The sequence below is a fragment of the Natator depressus genome, chromosome 9, assembly GCF_965152275.1.
Source record: "Natator depressus isolate rNatDep1 chromosome 9, rNatDep2.hap1, whole genome shotgun sequence".
Classification (NCBI taxonomy): Eukaryota; Metazoa; Chordata; order Testudines; family Cheloniidae; genus Natator; species Natator depressus.
Window position 1 is genome coordinate 96105728 of NC_134242.1, and position 25351 is coordinate 96131078.

Consider the following 25351-nt stretch of genomic DNA (forward strand, 5'->3'; position numbering starts at 1 on the left):
TGCTTGTGTGTGTGTGTGCAGGTGTGTGTGCACTGTCTCCGTGTGGGTGAAAATATCCAGATCACTTTGGAATGGCACATTCTGAATTGGGACTGGTCATGTGGCAAAAATGGGGCAAGAAAAATCATAGCTGTGATATATACAAGCCTCCCTTCCCCAAGACTTTTAAGCCCCTCGATCCTGAAATCTGTTCCATCTAGATGGACCCTTACCCTACACCCATGCAGAGCCCTGTTGAAGTGCTATATGCGAGGGTTTCCCCATGCGGCTCAAGTTGCAGGATCAGGGCCTCAGTGAAGGAGCCATAACAACTTTTCCCAGTCCAGGAGTATGTACAACAGCACAGCCTTGGGTGTCAGAGCCCCTTGCCGGGTCTGAGTAAAGAATAGGCTCGACTGGTCTGTGCTCTGGGGCCCAGTTCCTGGAGTCATGTGATGATGTCAGAATCTCAGTTTTCATCAACAAAAGTAAGTTTCTAGTTCTCACAAAGAAAAGCTTGAAAACCTGACCTGAGCATGATTGCCGCAGTGACAACTGCCTGGGTCTCCAGATAGCCTGGAACACTAGCTCCAAAAAGGGGAAACAGCCCCCATCTGGATGGGGCGTCCCACCAACACCTCCCTTCTCTCCCAAACTGAGACTCCTGCTGCTACTCCTGGGGAGGAATAGGCACCATGCTCCTTCCTCTGCCTCTCAGGGCAGGGAGGAGGGCCTTCTGCCATCACCACACCAAAGATGTGTGATCACAGCATGAGGACTAAGCCACAGAGTGCCCCATACTGTGCTGTTCATAGGGCCCCAGATTGCCTTAATCCCATTCTGCCCCTGACTCTTCCATCACTGAGCCCTTGGTCAGAGTGAAGCTGGGTTAATAGGGCACCTTATTTACCCCTTTCCAGCACCAACACCATCATGGGGGGAGGGATAGCTCAGTGGTTTGAGCATTGGCTTACTAAACCCAAGGTTGTGAGCTCAATTCTTGAGGGGGCCATTTAGGGATCTGGGGCAAAAATTGGGGATTGGTCCTGCTTTGAGCAGGGGGTTGGACTAGATGACCTCCTGAGGTCCCTTCCAACCCTGATATTCTGTGGTTTGTTAACTCCTGGCTTTCCAATAAACTGAAAGGTTAAAGTGCCTGAATTGTTTCACAGTGTAGAATCCCTGTTAACACATTACCCCAACTCAGGGGATCTCAGGAGGTATTGTTTTTAATAGGCTACCTTTGTTTCTGTGGGTTTTCAAGAATTTCTACTAAAGAACCTGCACCTACATTTCTGACCAGCAAAACATCCAGTGCCTGTTTTCAGATTGGAGAATGAGGGCCTAAATGTCAGCTAGCTCACTAGCATTTGCATTAAAACCTGCAGCAATTGTAATTCCAAATGCTCGTAACAAGGTGGCCCTAATGCAAACCACACACCAAGATTTTTAACTAGAGCTGCCCAGAAAACCATTTGCTTTCACACACAAAAAGAATTTGAGCTTTTGAAGTTTGCTCCCCATTGAAACAAAAATGAGACTCTGACGTTTTTCACGGGTGGGGGAGACCCCAGAATAGCCAATAGCCTGGTGATGAGGGCATTCATCGGGGAGACCTAGGTTCAAGTTCCTGCTCTGCCCAAGCCTAGTCCCTCATGTCCCACGCCCAGCCTAACCACTGGGCTACAGAGTCAGTCTCTCTCTGTCCCAATGACTATTTAATGATTTATATGAAGTGGAACAGCTCCAACTGAGGTGCGACAGCTGAGTGATTTAGGCACTTAGCTAAGATCCTGGAGGGACTGGGTTCAAGTCTCACTCAATATCACAATGAACGGCCACCTCCAATTCACCCAGCTGCCTAACAGGTACCTGATCTATGGGGTTAGGGTTGTCAGACGCAAGTTGGCCACCTCACTCCCTTGCTGCAAAACTGATGAGCCTTAACCATGTCAGTCTGATGAGGCTTTGGTATGAAGGAACTTTAACTGTCAACAGGAGAGATAGAGAGTGACTGCCCTTATAGCCCAGTGCTTAGGGCATGACATAAGGAGATGGAGATCATGGATTTGAACCTGGGTGTCCCATATCCCCAGTGTGTGCTCTCACCCCCAGGCGACTGGCTATTCTGGGCGCGCGCCCTCTCTCCCTCTCCTCCCCCCCCCCCCCGACCTGAGGAACCTTTCCAATACAATTTTCAACAAAACAGATACATTTCCATAAAACAGTTCTGTTTCAGTGGAACAGCAGGTTTTTTGACAGAAAAGAGTTTAGTAACACAATTTGTGACCAGCTCCATTTTTAAGCACTGCGGCATCTAAACCTGGTCAGGGCAGGTCGAACAACATGGTAGTAAAGAATAGCAACAGCTGATGTACACAAGCATGTCCTTAGTGTCTCTCTCAACCAACCACTTACGTTTTGTCTGAGTGGCTGTGTTATTGCTTGACAAATGCTTCCCCTAAGTGTTTCGTTACCACTTTGCTAAATGTCTCTTATCGTTCGATATAAACAGTTGCTAAGCATTTCCCCCACTACTGGGAGCACTTCACAGGGATGCAAAGTTAAATGGGCTCTGCAGCTGGCGGAAGTGGCCAGTTCCCAAAATTCGCAAACCTTGTGCAGTGTGGATGCCGGCTAGCACCACGCGAGTGCTGCTACTCTACGCAAGCCTTCCCACTTTTCCCCACTGTGTGTCCAGAAAGTCACTTCCCACAACTCACTGGGAAGAATTCACAGTTCACTAGGAGGGAATTCATAGAGCAGCTCACCTTACTGCAGCACGAAGAGACATCTGATGTGCCCCCAGATGCCTTAGTGCCAACACAAGTGACTGCAGCATCTGTGTGGACACAACAACTTAAGTATTATTGCACAATGAGCTGGGCTAACTTGAGACAAGTAATTCCAGTGCAAGTCACTCGAGTTAACACGGCAGTGAAGACAAAGCCTCATGCTGCTGCAACTGCCTGGGGTGAGGGTCTTGAAATGAACAGGGTGAGTGGGGCCTGAAATAAACAAGGGCCGCAGAACGGTGTCATAACGGACCAAGCCACGCAGTAATTGATACATAGGAGCTGGTTAACACTTCTCATGAGTGGTTTGACTTATTTGGCTCTGAACTCAATCCTAGGACATTTCTCACTTGAGTTTGGGGGCTACATATTTTAGAAGTTAATCACTCTTGATTTAGGAACATCAGAATAGTCCATTCAATTTCAAGGGTTTGAAAAAGCCCCTAAACACTGGGAACAGTAGGAGAACTAGAGACCACAATTACTGTGAAAAATAACTTCCAGTTGATCTATATGAAGAGCTCTTTGTTTGGTGTGTATTGATTAATTCCATTTTCATTTTCACTTGAGTTCTTCTGAAGTCTAAGTGTATGGAAAGCAAAAGAGAAAAACTAGAGGGTCCCCAACACAACCAACAATGCCAGAATGAAGGCCAGCAAAATGGCATATGGTTCTAGAAGAACCATAAAAGAAGGAACTAGAAGATGGAGGCTTACAGCCACCATCACCAGCTTCATTTAAAAACGCAAAAGCCAAGTTGAACTGCAGAGAGATGTTGACATTTAACATTATTACTGTACTTCAGATATTTTTATAGACAAATATTAAGTTAAGAATATAAGAACTGTCATACTGTGGCCAATGCCCCTTGCTACATGAAAACTCTGGCTTCTGTTTGGTTTTTGAAGAGGGTGCAAAGAAAGCAAATGAAAAAAATCCTTATTTAATTGCCTACGGGTAATGTTTTTTAGCTAGGCAAATAATGAAGAGAACAGGTGGATGAAGTTATGTTAGTTGTACCAATGATTGTTGAAAAGACACAAGCCCACCTCCAAATCAGAACCCCAGACCCTGACCCAAATAATGTGTGTGCTGAATCTGGATTTTGGAACATGGAGCTAAGTTTTGTTTTGGAAGGCTCAGAGTCTGGATCCACATCTAAATTACGCATGTAAGCGCCAATGTTTGTCAAAACACAAGATAAAAGTGGAATGATTTTTTACAGCAATAAACAACTAGATTCTATTTATTTCATATCTCTGAAGTCATAAGGCAGTTTTCTGCTGTATACAGATGTTCTAGCTAATTCCACCATTTCCTTTATTCACAGGTTCAGTGTGATAAATGATAAAATACTGCAAAAGGATGTGATACCAGCTCAAAGAAAGATGGTATAGCATCTAAATATGGAGAATTGATAGCTGGATATAAAATCACTTTAAAAAAAACTTGTTCTTCAGTAGAGCGGCTTGAATTTCTAAGGTAACAATGGAGCAGACATAGAACTTCAAGTGCTGCTTGCAGAGCAATTCAGCATTTAGATAGTTCAGAAAAGTGGAATCTTTTGTCTTTGACCTTTTAAGCACTTAATGCTTTAAACTTAATGTAGATACACTAAGAAAGGAAACACAAACTCCAGCCCCATTCCCCTTCCCCGCCCACCTCCCTGTGGCCCTACTCAACTGTAACCCCCCTCTGCACATTTCTAGAACACCCGTGCGCTATGGCATTGAAGGTAGGGAGAGCTTTTTTGAAGAGTCTCCCATAGGTACAAGCCTCCATTATTCCAATACCAAGCCAGCGAGGCTTAGTGGTACAATAGAAACCCTCCAACAATTTTTTAAAAAATTTCCTAGCTTCACACAGTGTATTCCTCTGTGCATAGTGGAAGATTCTGACTCGAGTATTTAAACCTCTGACTTAACGCTCAGCATTTCATCTCCTTAATAAGTGCCAGTGCTTTACAAAACCATCCTACAACATGGCCCCCTTATTCTAGTGAGAGCTGAGCACAATGAAGATTTAGAATTGTGAATCCTTTGGAAACTACAGAGGAGATAATATCCTTTAGAATGTCCTGTAAAACCCAGGTCATCAGTAGAGTGGTCCAAACCCCACAAAACAAACTTTGAAGGGGATCTCTCCCCATTCCCCCCACAGTAAGCTCCACTTCCTCACCAAACCTGTTACCTCTGGCGCCTTCAGAGGAATCCAGCCACTTGTACCTTCCACCTGGCTCAGTGGAAGGACAGGGGGTTTCTGGTCCACACTTTCAGAGTGATGGGCTACCTGGCAAAAGATGCTGCCTCCTTCAGAATGTCTTCTATAGGGGATAAAACATGTCCTTCTGCCCCATCCCTGTAGTACAGCTGGTGTAGGCACATCCTTCCCCTGCTTCTCAGAGACCCTTTCAAGATTTGGGAGAGGTCCCACTGACCTTCAGAGATTTGGGTAAAGGAGATGCCTGTCCTATTTAAATACTGCTAATGGTAATTTCCCTACATACTGTGCTATCCAAATGCTATGTAGGAAAATTCTGATTCAAGGAAAGTTTTTGTCAGGCTTCAAACATTATTTTCATTGACAGCCTCTAATGAAGTGTCACTTCTTTACAGAAACACATAGGATGGAAACTTTAATCTGTAATTAAGTTCTAGCAAAGTGGTATGAAGCATACTATTGGCTCTTCAGTACTTCTTGTTTAAATTATCTGTAGATTGAGGTAAGAGTGGGGAGAAACAAGAGAGAGCTCAGTGTGATGTTCTCCTGTGTACACACTGCAGCAATTCCAAGTACTAAATGGCAACAATCTCTGCTCACAGGCAAGAGTTCTTTATAAATGTAAAGGTACAGTACCCAAAACAAAATTACTACAGTTTCATAGATCTGCAAGACATAAGAACAACTGTCATTACACAACAGGTTCAAGATATATAGCTCTTTGCCTATCACCTGTCTTTCCTTGGACATGTTATTTAGACTAGGGAATTATAATTAACGACCAGAAACATGGTTCGGCTATTTTTTTGGCTGAAGTATTGCATAGTATTCACGTCCATTTTTGCTGATTATTAAATATGTTTATTCTTTACCCCTTATCCCCCAACCATAAGCTGCAAGATCTACAGATCAGATATAAGGGAGAATGTCTTTTATTAATTAATGAGATCTTAGTTGATTAAAACCTGCTACTGTTTCTACATTTACTGATAAGGTAGAAGGAATGCACACATCACACACGCAGGGCCACATCTTGGCAACACTCCCAAGTGTCTGTGCAACCAGCACATACCTAGCTACGTGGCCATTGCACCACAAATCCTGCCAGCTCAGAGCAGGCTGACACATGAAGCCAGTCGGATGTGAGCAGGACAATTGTTACTTTAGTTTGTCTCAGGAGCAACTTGTGTGCTGTTTTGCTGGCATCTTAGATTGTTTGGCATGACTTCATATGCCCCCTAATGGGGTCCTGGGTGTCTCAGGTACTGCATGCTGGATGATGACATAAGAGGACTGTGTGCTTGTAAATCTAACCTGGCTCTTTATAAAAAGAACTATTTACTGCTCCAACTGCAGCTAGGCTAGCATTCAAGTCACGTGCCGACAGATCAGCTTTCTAGGGTGCCTCCTCCAAACCTTTCTTTCCTCCTGCAATGTGTGCACCTCCTTCCAAATTCCACGCAGGTTGCTGCACTGGGAAGCAAGGCCCTCTCTTCCTTTCAGCTATGCCCTTTCTAATGGATTTGCATCACCCACAGCATAATGCTTGCATCTCTTACTGTGCTGTGCTAGGAAACCATCTTTACCCTGCATTGCACTTACTGGGGCTCACAATCCACAGGCTCAATTCACCACTGCCCTGCACCTTGCATAGTCTTTTGCACCAGGGCTAAGTGAGCCTGAAACACTGCCGTTCTGAAGTGGTGGCATTTTACAGCCGCGTTACATTGGTGTATGCAGCTGCACAAGGTACAGGGCAATGGTGAATCAGGCCCCACTGTTTGTATTCTGTATCCTCATTTCCCTTTCCCTGCACCTGTGGAGCCATGGGCAGAGCCCAGATCTTAGTTCTAGCTCTCAAGCTGGATATGCAATTTCTCCCCCTGCTCCCACAAGTTTTCTACCCTGCCTTTTTTTTTCTCTTTTGTAATTAAGAAAGTAAACAGGCTGCAGCACAGCCAGTACTAATCAGCTGTATTTTGTTTCCTAGAGATCACATTAGCAGGAACCGATTCTTTCACAATCTGAGTGTAAGGTCTAGAACAGTCTGGTAGCATAATTAATTCTTTGATATTTCATAGTACACATTGTTTGCTTGATATTAGCAGTACTGACTTATTATAGGTTTTTAAATGGACAGAGTTTATAGGCATTTTAAAGAAACTCTGATAAATGTATTAAAATTGTAGGGCCCAAATTTAATGTACCATGACATGGTTACACTCATCCGCTCTCATTCATAGTGACTTGGATTCAGAATATCTATTTTAGCATATCTAATACCCATTTAAAAACCAAAATCCAAGGGTCTGAAGCCAACACAAAAGATGCCCCACTAACTTTTGGGAGTTCGTCGTGAGTGAGGACTGCAAATCAGTCCACAACCCAAAAAGAAAAATTGTAGTAAAAACAGCTCATTTCATAGGACATCTATAAAGCCTCATTTTGTTCTCTCATGCTTCTGCTGACTATGTACACTTGTGCTCTACTAACAAATGCTAAGGCTTTGCCAAACGGCAATCCACAAAAGGGAGACATTTGTTTTCCTATTTCTAAGAGGGCGATCTGGCAACCAGGAAAGATTTGATAGCAATTAGGTCCCAGTAGCTGTAGTTATTTAGTACTTGTAGGTCTGTTATGCTACAGCTGTATGAAGCGGAAGGACAAAAGTAACAAACAATAATTAAATCATTAACAGAAAACATTGTAAAAGGTTTTCTGTTCTTACTTTAGCAATTAGACGCTTTCCGATGAGAAGTCTATGCTAGCAGTTTCTCATTTAGCCCACCACAGCACAACTCATTAAGGGAAAGAGCAGAGGGAACTTCAGAGTCATTCAGAGCACAAAGTAGAGGAAAATTTAAAGGCCAGCTCTACAAGCCCCATGGCAAGATTCTGAAGTAGGTTCTAATTAGATAACTACCAGCTTGCTATTTCTACATGGCGTTAGCATTTCTGAAGCCTGGACATTTCTAATCAGCGAGTAAAGAGAATTAAATACAATATGCAGAAATGATCATTTAAAGTTCTTAATGATGTGGAGTGCTGGAAGTTATCCTGCCTGCTAATATGTTAATGAAGATGCTATCAGTAAGGGCACGGGCTATAAAAATTAGTTGTCTCATTTGCACTGCGGGTTGTGTGGCACTCTGTAGAACTATTGTGTTCTCTCCCCCTTTTTAAAAATCCAGTTTATTGTAGGAGCTGGAATTAAATTATGTACCGACATTCAGGGTGGATGCGTTCAGATCTCTGCCTTCTTAAGCAAATTCAGGGCATCAGATATAAACTAATCCGATCATACTCCCTAAAGCAGGCTACTAACATTGTGGCATCACTGCTATATACAGCAATCTTCATGTTGCTAAACATCTGTGGTGCCTTTGTCCACAACACACTGACAGTGCAGGCCATAGCATGGGCTACCATTGAAGAGATTCAATGTTCTCATAAAAAGAAAAGGAGTACTTGTGGCACCTGAGAGACTAACAACAAACCACAGTGTTTGTGAGAAAGCAGAGGCAGACTGAGGGAATCCAGCAGGTGGCAGTAGACTCTATCACAACAGCTACTGTGTTTATCATCTAAACAGATCCTGATTGCCAACTTTTAATTTCAGGTTTCTAAGGGATTCTACAAAGATCTTCTTACATTTATGAAAAATACCTCGGCAGTGTCCTTTGGCTCTGATCTGTGGTGTATAGGGGATACAAAATGATGCCATATTCACCTGTACGATATCAATCGAAGACAATGCCCTCACCTAAGGACAGCCTACAGTTCGTTTCTGGAAGTCATGGGTTTTGTTTTGATTTGAAAGCCTGTGATGTTGAAGGCCCACTTCCCCCCGCCCCACTGAGACCTCTAAACAAAATCGGAGACAAACTGCACCCAGCTTTTCCATGTTCAAGAAGGCTGCACCCATTTGACTGAATGAAGCTGCTGCAAGACACAGCAAAGGTCATTTCTTTTGCACTATATACACTGTTAATAATTGCAGCTCAGGGAGGTGGGGAGTTAAAGCCTCCTGCTGGTGGCCACCAGTTTTGTTGAAGATTAGTATTATGTATGATATCCATCCATATATCCTAGGTACTTATATAGCCCCCACTACTGTAGTATCGGAGCACCTCCCAGTCTCCAATGTATTTATCCTTACACATCCCTAGGAGGTAGGGAAGTGCTATGACTCTCATTTTATAAATGGAAAACGGAGGCACAGACTTGCCCAAGGCCACAGAAGAAGCCTGTGGCAGAGCAGAGACTTGCACCCAGGTTCCCCTAAACCTCAAGAAAACTCTGACCCTGGAGCATCCTTCCTCTCTGAGAGTTATTGTCAAAGATCCCCCGTGCACTGTTGAGGATGGAGGAGGCATGAGGTGGGTCCCTAATATGGTTAAAACAATTTTCTCTTGAAGGATTTAAAGTATATTCCTCGGTTGTGCTTCCAGGCCTGTGGAGTCCAAAGGTGAAACCCTGACTTCTCTGCAAGCAATGGCAGAACCCCCACTGACTTCCCTGGGGCCAGGATTTCACCCCAATGTTACAGTGTGGCAGCATGGACTGGTGCTCAGATTTCTGTTGGGCTCTACATAGTTTGGTTCAATCTGTGTCATTTTAATGTGTGTGGGAATGTGTTGTATTCCTCCGGAAGTGCACTGTAAAGAGAGGAATGGTGACTTCTGTAATAAATGTAACACGGCAGCATTCTGAGTACGTCTGCAGAGAGCTGCCACTGGTTCTGCTTGGAGCATCAGAATTTAGCACCGCCCAAAGTTACCACCTGATTTCTTCACTGAAAGGAGGATGAGACAGTGGTTGGTGTCAGGCAAGATTAAACTGAGTTGCTCAGCTCCTGTCACAGGGTGACACATGACCTTGGGCCAGTTTGTCCTTTCTGAAGTCCTTGCCACAGGCAATGTGTGCGCCTGGCAAGTGACGAGCTAGTGCCTATTTACTAGTGGAAATCATAGCTAAGGATTTGGGTGGAAGGGGAAAGAGTCCCTCAGTGCAGCAGTTACAAAGAAGACAAGGTAATGCAGGAAAACACAGCATTAGCTCCTGGCATCAACAGCTGGCTGGAAGTAACGACAGTCTTTCTGTTCTGTGTCTGTACAGCTCCTAGCACAGCGGGGTCCTGGTCTATGGCAAGGGAGTCCTAGGCACTGTGATAATATAAAGAATAATAATTTGGGGCAAAGGACAGGCCAGTGGAGCATTCTGGCAGTCTCATTCGCCCTTAGCCAGCAAGCACTTAGGCACATGTGTTACTGACCCAGCCATGAGTAGTTCCTTCAGAGTCAGTAGGAGCACTGACATGAGCAAGTGCTTGCAGGACTGGGGCAGATGGTATCCTTCATATAAAGAGAAAGAGTGGTCTTGGGGGCAAGGCTCCGATTAGAGACTTGGACCTCTTGAATGTAATTCAGCCACAGACTCACTAGGGAACCTCGGCCAAGTCACTTAGTCTCCCACAATCTCAGTTCCTCATCTGTAAAATTGGGATAACAGCACTACAACTCTATCTGCCCTGTCCATTCACACTGTAATCTCTTTGGGTCAGGGACTGCCTCTTGCTGTGTGTATGTGCAGCACCTAACACAAGACCCTGATTTCCACTGGGGTCCCTATGTGCTACTGTAACACAAAAACAATTGCTATTTCAGGAGCACCCAAGCGGTCCCACAGTCAGGAGCAGGACCTCAGTGTTCTGGGAGCTTGCCTCAGTGGACACCCACACACAATCTCACAAGCGAGAACTACACAGCAGCTCTTTGACCTTCACCTGGGGATGGGCTCAGCACCCTGGCCAGGCAGACACTGGCTCCTGGACCAGGTGAGCCCCCATACACTTGTGTGAGAGGATTTAAGGGAAACATATTCCTTTCCTTCTCTTCCCACCCTCCTCCTTTTGAGAAATCAAGGAACGCAACGTGGGGCAGAGACTGGGGAAGTATTTGTTCAGTCATGGCCATGAAGCAACCTCACACAACCCCTCACCCATTCAGGGTGTAGTACATTTCCATTACTCACTGTCAGATACTGCTAGCATCCATTCTCCTTCCTTCCAAGAGACAGCACCTTAGCCACTTGGGACTTACAAAGAGTAAAGCAGGGCTACATCAATGATTCCGTCTGGTGACCCAGAATGACAATACCGGCTATCCATGCAGCCCCTTCTGTCATTGCACCTGGTACCTCCTAAAACACAGGAGGAGTCATAGTCACATTTATTACATTAATTATGCTTATTAGTAGGGTGACCAGACAGCAAGTGTGAAAAATTGGGACAGGGGTGGGGGGTAATAGGTGCCTATATAAGACAGAGCCCCAAATATTGGGACTGTCCCTATAAAATCGGAACATCTGGTCACCTTACTTATTAGCCACCTTCAGATAACACAGTTAACTCCAGTTTGCTGATCTCTTTGCTCCTAAGCCCCCTTTCTCCCAAGGAAATGTTCCCTCTGGGTTCGTAGACCAGCCAGATCTTTCACAGGCTTGAGAGTGGAGCAGCCGAGTCAGCACAGGAATTCAGAGCAGAGCCACTCAGACGGCAGCAGGGGCACGCTGTTCGCAAAGCCCTTCTCTTTACATCCTGCGCCAGGCCCAGTCCATCGCTATCAAGGGCAAAACTGCACATCCCAAACTGCAGCCCAGGGTCCAGTGACATGCAACTTCTCGCCTCGGCTTCCTGAGACCTCCCACCTGTCCAGTGGTCAAGGATCCGGGTCTGTGAGACAAATGGGGCTTTTTTGGGGGTTACCCCTTCAGCAGCTACCAGCCCCCTTCTCTACTCTGCCAATGTCCATTTCCAGGATCTAGGCCTTCTCTCTAGTGGTGATTTGCCCCAGTTACAGCCAATGATAAAGTTGTGCAGGTGCAGGCCACTCGTGCAGACAGATAAAGTTGCTAGCTGCCCAGTGAAGCTAAGTCCCATAGCAAGGAGAAGCTCTATAGAGGTCTCTGTGCACATGGAGTGGCACCAATTGGCCTGAAAACGGGCCAAATCCCCAGTGCAGATGATACGGCGGCTGCTTTCTCTAATCATGCTTCATCTTAACCCCCCTGGGCTTCTGCTTCCTTGGACTAACATTAAAATCAAAATTCCCCAGCCTTTTATGATCCTATCACTGAGATGAGCAGGGGGTTGGACTAGATGGCCTCCTGAGGTTCCTTCCAACCCTGATACTCTATGATTCTACACTCTTTTACATCCAACTTTCCTGACTGCTTCACCTGCTTCTCCTGCAAGAACTACCTTAGTTTGTCTGATCCTGGGGAAACCCTCCCTTCCCAGGATGCAATTAGCTTTTCCTGACCATTAGGCTGATTGCCAGCAGATTTAGTTAAAACTTCAAACAGTTTGTTTTAAGAAACTCTAAACATCTCATCTTAAAACTTTCATGCTGATGCAGATTTCCATGGATCTTTTAGGGAAACAGCACAAAGGAGGAAAGAGGAGTCTGGGTTAGACAACAGAGCCTGAGAACACATGGCCATTTCTACCATCCATTACAGAGCCTGACCCTTGGGTGTGCCTTTCCAGCACCCTCCTAACCTCCCTGAAGAGAGAGACCTGACAACATACAACAGCTTCCATTTTGCTTTAATGCTGGTGCAGCAATCAGAATAACAATCGAACAGCATTTACTGTAAGATGGTGGAGAGTAGCATTAGACTCTGGAAAAACAGGGCAAGCTCCATATCTTTTCAGATAGAGGTCCCGATCTTTTCATCTGATCAACATGGGCATACACTCACATCCAGAGCCCCATTCAAGTAAATGGGGTTCTGTGAAAATCCAAGAGTCCTCCCAGTTGAATCCACATGCAGGATCAGGGCCTTATTTTTGTAGTAAGGGTCTTGCTTGGGGATAGCCCTTTAAAAGTTTTCAGCTATGTTATCCCCATTCTCATCATGTAGTCTTGCTGCCCTCCAACCTAGCAAGCCGGCTCTAACAAAGGAAGGCCCCATTCCTGAAAGCACGAGTAATTTTACACACAAAAATAGTCCCACTGAGTGTGTGTCGGCAGGATCAGAGACTAAAATGGATTGATATTGCTGTCATGCTTTCTGGAGTGGCTCATAACCATGACTGCCAACCTCAGGGCAGACTGTCAAAAAGCAGAGCAGAAACCCCAAACTGGATGTATGTTCTATAATTATATTTTACCACTCCAGAAAGAAGTGTGAACTCCTACAACACTGTAACAGTCTTACCACAGAGTCACAGACAGTCCCCTTGAGCATTCCGGTCTATCTTTCCACCCAGGCAAGATGGACTATGTGATATATGGTCACTTTATTCCCAAAATCACAACAATATTCAGGTTACCTTTCAGTCCCAAAGGACCAGTCACTTACCACAATTGATCTTACCACCCAGATCAATTGTACTCAGATGTCAAACCAAAGACAACACCTCTAGCTAATCCTGTAATAAACTAACTAAAGATTTATTAACTAAGAAATGAAAGTTATTTACAAGGTTAAAATAGGAAATGTACACACAAATGAGTTACAGTCTTATATTTAAAAAGGTAATATAAGCTTCTATAATAAGCAACTCTATATATCTTTTAGGGCTGACCCATGCCAAGCAGATGGGAATCTCTTGCTTATGTTTAGAAATCTTTGTCCTTCAGAGCCCAGACAGCATAAAGAATCCAGTTTCTCCTTTTCAGGGATTTTTATCCCCTTCACCCACAATCCAAGCTCATAGGATGAGTTCATGCATAGGTCTCCCCTTTCTGGAGGGAGTGAGGAACACAGTCAACAAGGTCTTCATCCTTTGATGCTACACAATGCCTCATTGGCCTTCAGTGGGCCATCTTGTGTGCAGGACAAGCACTTCACCTTAATGAATGCTTCTTTTATTGTTTGGTAAGTTACACAGTTGCAGAGGTTTACAATGCAAACACTCAATACAACTTTATACCATGGGCTAGCGGTGATAATTGAGATCAATACATGCAGCATCCTACATTATTCATAAGGTCTAGACACCAAACACAGCCTTACAACTCTAATATTTACCTTAACAATACAAACACACAGATCAGCCAGATTGTTTTCCAGGCCAGCCCGGGGCCTTGGCATGAATTGCACCTGGTCTGCCAGCCTCACAATTGGGGATAGATATAACTAACTAGTGGAATTCACTTCCACCATTTTGTACTGAGACTCTTAAGTGAGATTCTGAAAAGGATTAGACATGTTTACAAATAAGAAGAGCCTCAGCAGTTATAATAGCTAGAGGAATCTTTTCCAGGGCTATCAAGCCTTGTGGTTAAAGGCAAAAGATGAACCATGGGGCCAAGGAAACTTCTCTCCATGACATAGTGTTGGAAAATTAGGTGAATTTTAGGTGTTTCTAAATTCCTCGTATTGTTGAGGGAAAGGATGGGCTTGTTATCAAGGCCCTGGACTAGTACTCAGGGGAACTGAGTTATATTGCTGCCACTGACATCCCAGGTGACCCTGGGACAATCACTTAATATCTCTGGGCCTCAGTTCCCCATCTGTAAATTAGGGATAAAAGCACTGCCCTACTCACAGGGGAGCTGTAAAGACAAATCTATTAACAAATATGAGTACTCAGACACTACAACGATGAGCACCACAGGAAAGCCTATACATAAGCATACATCACTGACCATAGTCAGGGTTAAAGGACTAAATGGTTCTCAGGGCTTGTCTGCTTGAAATGCTACAACTGCAGCTGCACCACTGTAGCGCTTCAGTGTAGACACTGTCTATGCCGACAGCAGGGGTTCTCCCATTGGCGTAGACAATCCACTTCTCCAAGAGGTGGTAGCCAAGTCGACAGAAGAATTCTTCATCGACCTAGCGCTGTCTACACCAGGGGTTAGGTCAACTTAACTATGTCACTCAGGGATGTGGATTTTTCACATCCCTGAATGAGTTAGTGGGGTCGCCCTAACTTTTTAGTATAGATCAGTCCTTAGTCTATTCCAGGATGGTAACCCCTATGAAAGGGATTATCTTTCAGAGCCTGTCACTGCTTTTCCTTAATTACTGGCCAGAAGGGTTGCTGTAATATATGAAACATTCTTCTCCGTAGAGGCTAAGTTTGTTGCTTACAATTGCCCCTACCCTATTTCAGTTTTAGCTGAGCAAATTGCATGGCACCTCAGCATGGTACCTCAGTATTACGGTTGCATTTCTTTTCTAGTAAATTATTTTAAAAGTAAATTTTCTCTAATTCTTTCTCTGCAATTGTCATCAAAGCCAACCTGGTAATCTGTTATCCTCTTGTAAGAGCATTTTTATGTGCCAGTGACACTAACATTTTTGACCAACTAAACCAGTAAACTACAAGGCTGGTTACATTACTGGAATTTTCTATAATTTCACTGTAGTTTTTACTCTGGGAACAGTTACAGTGAGAGTTTTGACTGTGCGTGTTTCTTTTCCATTACTGGTAGCTAAAGAGGGAGATAAATATGCCTTAGAGGTAAAAATATAATCCCTGTACCATATAGTCCAAAGCATTTTTGCTACAGCTATAAAGTTTTTCAATATATTATGATTCCTGTCAACAAACAGCACAGGAGGGAAACTAAACTAAAGAAATATAGGAGACCCATGTGCACATCTGATTAATCTGACTTTTTATGGTAAACAAAGCAACTCAAGGGGCCCATTCTCTTTGCTACTGTAATAAATCTCTGCGTTTATACTGTTTTATGATGTCAAACATCTAAGAGTTGTTCCTTCACTTGAAAATAGAATATAAATGACCTTGGGTAAACTCTGCAGATGCTAATGTTATCTAGAAAATCCCGGGACTAATAACTTCATGGAAGGTCTAAGGGCTTCCCACTTTGTATGAGCAAAGCTAATGAGAGTACATAGAGTAAGCATCTAGATTAGAAAGATAGAATACCATACTGTGAACTCAGTAACCCTGGATAGTAAAATAGTAGGGCTCAGAACTGAGTTTTCAGGTACAGGTTTGTACTGTCTCAACAAAACAAAGGCCTGATCTGAAGACCACTGAAGTGAAAGATATCCAGTATTGAATTAATGGAGACATGTGAAGGAGAATCCATCGTATCCCAAGGTAAGTTATCCCAATAGTTGATTACCTTCACTGTTAAAAATGCATATCTTATAGTTGGTCTAAATTTGTCTAGATTCAACTTCCAAGCACTGTAAATTGCTATGCCCTTTCCTGTTAGCTTATAGAATATCTACTATGAGAAATCTCATCTTCATTTAGGTACTGTTAGAACAGGTTCAAGTCGCCTCTTAACCTTCCCTTGAATAAACTAAGTAAATGGAGCTTCTCAAGTCTCTTACTGCAAAGCAGGTTTTTCAGACCTCGAATCATTCTTGTAGCCCTCTTCTGAACCCCTTCCAATTTTTCAACATCCTTTTCAATTGTGGACACCAGAACTGGACAGTATCCAGTAATGGTCTCAGATGTCATATGCAGAATGCCACCTCTCTGTGCCTACTGGATATTTACCTCCTCTTGCATCCATGCATGGTGTTAGTCATCTTGGCTAGCATCACACTGGGAGCTTATATTCGATTGGTTATCCACTATGGCCCTTCTAAGTCTTTGCCAGTGTCACTGTATTCCAGGATACAGTCCCCCATCTTGTAAGTGAGATCTAGTGCAGTTGGGCTCTAGCCTTGGTGCTGATGTTGCAGCTGGTAGTCACATTTCTGAGCTGGGTCTCAGTAAGTTAATGGAGACAATGTTGTCATTAGCTAGAAGAAATTTTCTTATTTGGGAGAAAGATGCAGAAAGGATCAGATTCAAAGCTCACCAAGGCCAATGAAGTCTCTCTCTTCATTTCAATGGATATAGGATCAGGCCCTAATAGGATGGGTAAAAGGAATGACTCCCCAGGGATCAAAGACACAGGAGCTGAGGCAACTCCAAAATATTCCATGGAATCGGAGATGTGTCTCTGCACTAGTCCTCTCTGTAAGAGGCTGAACCAACATCAAACCCCTTCAACCCCATTGCCCAGTACATCTGAACCTCCCTTACCTGTTTCTGGTGTACACTAGACCCTATTTGCCTGAGCATAACAGGGGCCACAGAATTTATCCAGATAAATGGGGTACAGACAAAATATGTCAGGCATCATAACCCAGTTTCAAACAGGAGGTTCACATAAGAGGGGTTTGGATAAACAAGGCTCTGCTCTTCTCACTTGCTTCCTGGTACATAGCAAAAGTTGCCACAACTGCCTGACAAAGTGGGGAAAGGCAGATTTGGCCTGATTGTCAAAGGAGCTTTGGCTGGCTGCAGAACGCAGAAGAGAGGCTTCACCAGCTCCTAAGGAGAGCACAGTGTGTGCAACACCATTCCCAGGAGTTAATAGCCAGCCTAAGAAGTGAAGATTTGGAAGCTATGAGACCTCCCACCTCTGTCTCCAGAGCTTCTGTACAGTGCAGCATCCCCTGGCTTCCTGATTTCCATCCCTTGGTTTAATACTGAAGTCAGTCCTTTCTCATATCAAACACCTACCAGCTTCAAAAGGTATTTTGCCTATGTAATAACTACAGGGTTGGGCCCCCTGTGAGAACAGGGAGCAGGATATCTGTCTCTGACCACAGAGACACAGGTATGCCATATGCGCAAAAAAAAAAAACAACAAAAAAAGTATAGTTAAATTTCTAGACAAAAAAGGCTCAAAGATTATGACAATGCTGCAAATCCCAGCTTTAAAAAGATTTGTACTAACAACAACAACAACATCTGCTCTTTAGCAAAGAGCTGCATTGACAATGCTTGCAGTGGAAGCACTGGATTTTAAACAGCTCCCTCTGTTTGTATAACTTTCAGATGCGGAGAAGCTGTTGAAAGAGGTAGGGGGCTAAGTCCCCTCTAGCAGCAGTGAGCTCAGCTTCAGCACAGAAAAGAGGCATGATTTCTCACCATCTTCTTCACAGAACTGGAAGGGGATGCTAGATGTAACAGCTGACACCAACAGATCATCAAATCTGTAGTAAGTAACTCAACGATAGACAAGAGTGGGCAGCCCATGTGAAACGCTACGTTTTCACCCCTGCACCATCCAAATTATCTCCCATTTGACCAGGGGTTCTCAAACTGGGGGTCAGGACTCCTCAGGGGGTCATGAGGTTATTGCATGGGGGGGGGTCACGAGCTGCATTTATAATGGTATTAAATATATAAAAATGTGTTTTTAATTTATAAAGAGGGGGTCACACTCAGAGGCTTGCTATGTGAACCGGGTCACCAGTACAAAAGTTTGAGAACCACTGCATTTGACAGAGCTACTTTGGGTGCCAGCTCCCCCTTTTCATTTCTGCTTCCAGCCATTCTATCTTTTCATCCCCTTTCTCTAGATCTCAATATTCTCCCATCTCTCATTTCTTCTCTGCAGATTTCCGAGCGGGGCCGTTGCCTTCACATGAAGCACGTCCAGCAGCAGCAGTTCCTCAGCCTGCACTGGCCTCGGAAGGAAGGCGCTCCTGTGCAAATGCTGCGGTATCATTTTTAATTCAGCACTAGCAACTAGTGCCCTCTTTGTGTTGCGGAGTGCAAGCTATTGTGAGCCTGGAAATCCTTACAAGCCAAGAACCAGCACTAGATCCAAGGTAAAGCCAGTGTAAGGTGAGGGATGGTCCCACTACTGTTGGGTATTCTCCTGGTTTCTGTATTATTCCAGTGGAATCAGAGGGCAAAAGGCTCTGAGTCCCTGCCCAGCCCTGTTTAGCCAGATGCCTGCCTGAACTCGAGGACTCCTCTTCCACTCTCCCAGGCAGCAGATTCCTTGTAGCCCCAATAAAGCTGGGCCCAGGATCCCTGGGAGGGCTTACCCCCCAGTCTCATCACGGGTCACTCAGGACAGGGGCTAGGGCATCCCCACTCCGGGGTACTCTCTCCACACCAGCCCCTTCCCTAACTCCGTGATTGCTACGTTGAGTTTAAACCACGTACAATTTATTAAACAGCAACTGTGAACGCATAAAGGAAAAGCCATAAAAGTTCAAGGATCCAGGAACCCGTCTGATAGGCACAGGGACCCCGCCAACAGTCTCTGGGACCCGACACAATTCACAGCCTGCTTCTTCCGTGGCCCAGGACCCCTGCCTGGGCCATGGCTGGGCTGCCGTCATACACTGCTCTGGTGGTGGCCACGCGCCCTCAGGCTCTTGGGGGCAGGACCCTTCTCCTCAGCATCAACCGCTCCCCACCCTTTGTCTGTCAGGTCGCCCCTCCCCTGCGTCTGACCTTCAAGCCCCACGTCTGGCAGCGTCGCCCTGCGCTGGGCCCCCAGTGTTACTTGCGCGGCACAGCCGGCTTTGGGCCCGCAGCTCGCACTGAAGCTCGGCCCTGGCTCACCGACGGTGCAGCTGGGCTCCGCTGCCCCAGCTCCTGGCCGCTGCTCCGGCCCCCGCATGCCCTTGGCGCTGCGCTGATCTGGCAGCCCCCGCCCACACGGAGGACAGGCTCCCGGGGCTCGTTGGCCTGCCTGCCCTGTCCACCTGGCTGACTTGGAATGCTGGCCTCTCCCCCCGGCCACAGCGACAGTCCAGCTCAGGGCCCTGCCTCCTCTGCAACCTTTCCCCTTTCTCCAGCTCTTGGGAGAGGGCCAACCCAAAAAACACACTGCCTTTCAGTAAGGGGCCAACAGCCCCCTTACACCCGGGTGTCTGTCCCAGCACAGGGGCACTGCAGAGCACAGGAGCGCCACCCAGGCACTACAGAATGCAGCTCAGTTAGGCAAACTCATTTCCACATTCCCCATACAGGCCTCTACCCGCAGCACTGCCCATGGGAGACACCGGGCAGCAAGGGTGACCCGAGTGCTGTTGGATGCCTGAGGGGGATAGACCCAGATAAGCCTCCATTGCAAATGCTAACTAACTAGTCGTCTAGAATGTAGCCAGCTCCTGGCACCCAAGCGTGCCTGCACAGGCCTCCATTAGGCAGCACGAGATCTCTTTCTCCTGCTGCCAGTGTGTTCAGTAATGGCACCAAGCCCCTGCTTGGCCCAGGCACACTGCTCCGCCTGGCCAGGCTCGCCTTGCTCTGCCTCTCCCTACTTGGCAATGCAGCATTCTGCTGGTTTTCTGGTGCAAGCCCCAGCTGCTGCAGGTGACCAACCACTTCATCCTCAACCGGCTGGCAGCCAACCTACTGCAGAGTGTGCTGGTGATACCCTGGCAGGTGGCGAGCTCGCTGCCTGAGCTCTGGCCCCTGCACCTGTGCACAAGCCTGGTGGCCCTCCTGACCTCTTTTCCTTCCCTGGGGCCAAAACCATTGCCATGGTGTCAGTGGATCAGTACCTGGTAGGGTTGCCAACCCTGGGAGATTGTCCTGGTGTCTCCAGAAATTAAAAGATTAATCTTTAATTAAAAATGTCATGTGATGAAACCTCCAGGAATACATCTAACCAAAATAGGCAATACTAGTACCTGGCCATCATCCACCCACTCTCCTACACAGCCAGGATGACCCCCAGCAGGAGCAGTGCCCTCATCCTGCTAACCTGGCTGCTTGGCATCAGCCACCTTCAACTGGCGCAATTCCCTGTGCACCATGGAGTGGACCTCCAGTGCCTCCTATGTGGCTGTCAGCATCTCCCCCTCCTTCCTCAGCCCAGTAGCCATCATGCTGGGCTGCTATGGGATGGTGCTCCGGGAATCCCATCAGCAGAACATGCTGATGACCCAGGGTCTGCACCCCTCCCCAGGACCAGCCACCTGCAACCCAGCCCTCACCACTGCAAGGCCCCCAGGGTGATCTTCATGATCATGGCCTTGCACCTGCTGTGCATGCTGCCCTCCAGCCTGCTGCACATGTGGCCAGGGCTGGTGGCTTAGCTCAGTGGTGCTTCTCCCATTCCTCTGCCGCCTTTACCCCTACATTTATGGCTACAGGTACAAGAGCATCTTCAAGGAGGTGGGATCAGACCCACACGTTCAGCATCATCCAGTAAAAAGAGTGAAGATGAAACCACTTATGCTATTCTACCACAGCCCATTCTGTACCTCCTAAATTTAAAAAACAGGATTTAAGCCTTTTCTGGGCTGAGCCGACACTTTGCATCAAGTCTAAATTAATGCAAATACTTGAGAGTCTTTTTTTTTTAAGAGATGAAGTAAAGCCAAAAAAGGTATTTGCACTCTTCATTGAGCACAAAAGCTGCCACAGAATTCTTTCCAAAGAGCAGTTATGTTTTTAAAAAACCTTAGAAATATCAGACCTTGATTGCCCTGTTTTTAAATGAAGACAACCTTCTAAAAGATGACAAGGATAGTTTGAGATTAGAGTCATACTCAAGCTGTCCATTAAAAGTGGGGGGGGGCGGTGTTTGGTGTTAGATTAATACTAATACCCAATTTTTAGAACTGTATTAATTCCCATCTTGACTCCAGATCCTTTCCTCCCCCTTGAGGGAGGAAACAGCACCATCTCATGTTTCAGTGTATTGTAATATCACTGTCCTAATACAACAAGTCTGTCAGCAAAATGTCCACAGATTGGGAGGCAAAACAACGTATTTCTACCTTGAAAATTTTAAAGCAGAATTGAAACTGTCCTTTGGAGCCATATTGATTTAATCACATTTATCAGACTGTTTAATTAGTTAATACAAATTCTAATGAATCTGGCTGCTATGTACATGCTAAAAGTCCTTGTGAAGGTTTTTTTTTTTTTTTAAAAGGAGATAATCGTATTTTAGAGTAACCTATTTTAAAACTTTAGAACCTGGGCCCTGCGTCACTTGAGTTTTGTAGAGACCTTGCTCACCCCAGTTCCTATTTTTAAAATTTCTGGTGGTTAAGCAAAGCCAATATCTTAAACTAAAACTTTATTTTACACAATGCCCGCTTACAGAAATTAAGTTATTAATCTGGCAACCAAAGCCTGCTGGGACATTATGCCAGTTTTAACCCCAAATTCCATAAGATGCAGAAGCGATTTCCGCTGACATTTCCTGTAAAATGTAAATAAAAGTGATTTTTATAGTTCAATGAAACTCTTGAAGTATGAAGTTTATAAGAGGAAGTGCCTTTTGTTGAATGGCACCAGTTTCAACATGAGGATGAATACATTTAACACCACTGGCTAGCCTTTCTGGACGTACACAGGGCCTGATTTCAGATCCCTAGTTGGAGTCATTGGGAGCTCCAAGAGCTCAGCAACACTGAAAAAATCAGACCCCTTAACTCTTAAGAGGCCACATCATAAGTAAAATCACACATGAAGTGCATGAAAAGATGTGCTAACTGCCTAGCAAAGCAACAGTATTTTTATAGCAAGTTTCCCGATACACTACTCTTAAGTACTTGATTGCTTATTTGTAAAGTGTTCCCATTATGAGTGTTAACTGGGTATAGAGAATGGGTGGATTGTCATGGAGGAAAAATTATAAAGTTGTTTAATTTCTCCCCCCTAAAATGTGTGCAATAAGTTTATTCTACTTGTCTCCATATTCTGCAAGTTTCTGATTAGGGTCCATTCCAGCATCATTTTGAAAAAAAAATTGGTAATGGGGGTGGGGGGCGGGAAGAACTATACAATGGTATTATGGAGCCAGAACTGCTTATAAACTCTGAGAGACTGTTACACCCATGCATCCGATGAAGTGAGCTGTAGCTCATGAAAGCTTATGCTCAAATAAATTGGTTAGTCTCTAAAGGTGCCACAAGTACTCCTTTTCTTGTTACACCCATGTTCCTCTCTGGACCTGTAAAAATTATAAACTCTGCAGAAACAGAGAATCATCTGAACTAAAACTGAAGACCTTTGGACTTCTGCAGGAACAGGGTTACTACAGGGCAGAATATCAGCCAAAGAGGAGCTCCTGACAAAGTTGTATGTACCCCCAGCTTATCTTTACCTAGCTAGAAGATGGGCTCTCTGTACTGAATTTTGCTATCCCATGCTCATGCTGGCTAACATATACTCAGACACAACTCTGCTCTGCTTGACCAATGGTCGATTTTATTTTAAAAACTAATTTTTGCTATCATACATTTGCCAGCTCCTCTGCAAGTCTCAGGAAATAGTTTAATTCATGCCGTTCTCAAACTTTTTAAAAATGACCTCACATGCGGAGGTGTTCAGGGTTCCATCAGTGACCCTCATTCACTATTGACACATGAATCCACAAGGGGAAAGGGGTCTTGGACTGCAATGTCATCAACATGCCTGTGATCCTCAACTTTACATTTATTTATTTTTTGTCATAGTCCCATTACGCTCCTAGTGGCCGACAAGCAAGCTGGCTGTGATTCCAACCTAGATAAAATGGAAGTAGTGGAACATAGGAATTGCCATACTGAATCAAATCCAATGTCCATCTAGTTGACTAACCTGCCTCCCATATGTTTCAGAGCATGAGACACTGCAGTAGGCATGAGGGATAATCTGTCTCACACATCAGTCTCATCCTGGTCACTAATAGTTAGATGTCTGCTTAAGCCTTGAATCACAAGGTTTAATATCCCTTCCAAAATTTGTTGTTAATGGTAACTCTGGATAGTCTTGATAACCACGTAAAAATCCAATCACATTATACAGGAGGTCACACACTGGATGATCTGGTGATCCCTTCTGGCCTTAAACTCGGATGATGACATTTTGAATCTCGTTAAATTCTTGGCCTCTACAGCTTCCTCTGGCAACGAGCTCATTTGATCATACATTGTGTGGAAAAAAAAAGATTTCCTTTAAATTTCACTCAACATCCCCTTGTTCTTCAAGTGTGACCAGCATGAACGTAACAGAGCTTGTCTCTGCAATGATTTCCTGTTCACTTCCAGATACAATCAGAGGTGTTGGTAATCCCCTTTAAAGCCCTGGAGTGGATCTGCTTAGAAGAGAGAATGCCTCTCATCCTATAATCCAAAGCAGCAGTTAGGCTCCACTTGGCTATTGTTCCCTACGTTTGAACACTCCATAACTAGCAGTACAGCCGAGAAATAAGGGTTTGTGCCTTTGGGAATCATTTCTTTGCAGCTCATTTGACAAAGTAAATGAATGAAACTTAAGAGTGGTGACATACTTGACAAGAAAATGGACAAGTCAGCCAGAGTTGTGCAGTTTTATTTGAAGAAAAACAGTGTCGATATCCTTAACAAAATTCTACATTACACTAAATACATGTTCCTTTGTACGATGATAAACAAGCTGTAAAGAAGGTGCACAATACTATGTACAATCAGTTTTAAGTTAAAAAAGTTTCACATTTTTACATAGTATTTACTGGACAGTCCTATGCTTTGATGGTATAATTGGTAAAAGTAAAAAGAAAAGTAACAAATCACAAGAAATCTCAGCTAGAAAACTATATAATGCACTATTTTTTTAAAAAAGAAACTGTTTTCATTGCATCATTCATTTGTTTTAAATCAAACTTTGTATATGGTATTTTTTAAAAATTATTAGACTCGATTAACATTTTCAGGGACAGTATGACTGGTGTAAATGTTTTCCAATGCTGCTATTCCATCCATAAAACTTGTATTTTGTGCCATACAGACTGAGATTCAGCTTTTACATCTTAAAATAATTATGCAGTAGGTTTCTCAATACATGGTAAAAATATATCACAGCAAGGGAGATATGTTCCAAAGACACTTTGAAATTCTTCAGTCCACTTTCACAACACTGTAAATCTTACTAACAAACCAGAAGCAGGCAAAAAATCCAATCGTCCCTAAAACAAGAAGAGTGTTAAAATAGTTAGTTAACCTTCCGTACATGCTTCTGGAGCAAGTCTAGTAACAGACAATTCCCAGCAGGACAGAATATCTCATTATCCTCCAGTTACCTATCCCGAAATAAAAGTGCACTTTTTAATTTTAACAATGCACAACCTGGGGCTACTAACTTATCAATTTCAAAGCTAATAAAGACTTAGGATTTTCTTGCATGATGTGCCTGTAACCCATTGAACGTGGTTACACAAATCTGTCATTAGCAGCCATATAGATACTCTAAATCAACTAGTAGTTAATTTCCTCTACTGTATGAAACATTTACAATGTATACATATGCAAAGGCCATGTCCAGCTCTGTCTTTAGGTCATACACTACTGCAAGGCCATGTGATCTAGTGAATTGCCCACTGACTGGGAGTCAAGAGACCTGGATTCTATTCCTGGCTCTGCCACTGATTATGTGATCCCAGATAAGTCACTTCAACTCTATTTTTCCTTTATTTAGTCTACCTATTAAGGACAAAAACTGTCTTACTATGCGAGTCCATTGTACTAGGGCTGATCTTGATTGGGGCCTCTAGACACAACCATGGTACAAATAAACATTCCAGCTGGAGCGTGGGCCAACCTACCACCGAAAATGGTAGTCCAACTAAATTTTCAAA

At 44.5% G+C, this 25351-nt stretch overlaps 1 protein-coding gene across 1 annotated transcript in view; it reads right to left on the reverse strand.

The window, feature by feature from the left end:
* Positions 1 to 24061: 24061 nt before the first annotated feature.
* LOC141993250 (transmembrane 9 superfamily member 2-like) overlaps positions 24062 to 25351 on the reverse strand; it is a 41616-nt gene continuing 40326 nt past the window's right edge. The window contains exon 17 of the mRNA XM_074962695.1: positions 24062 to 24682. Coding sequence (XP_074818796.1) covers positions 24615 to 24682 — 68 coding nt within the window. The 3' untranslated portion in view covers positions 24062 to 24614. The remainder of the gene's footprint in view (positions 24683 to 25351) is intronic.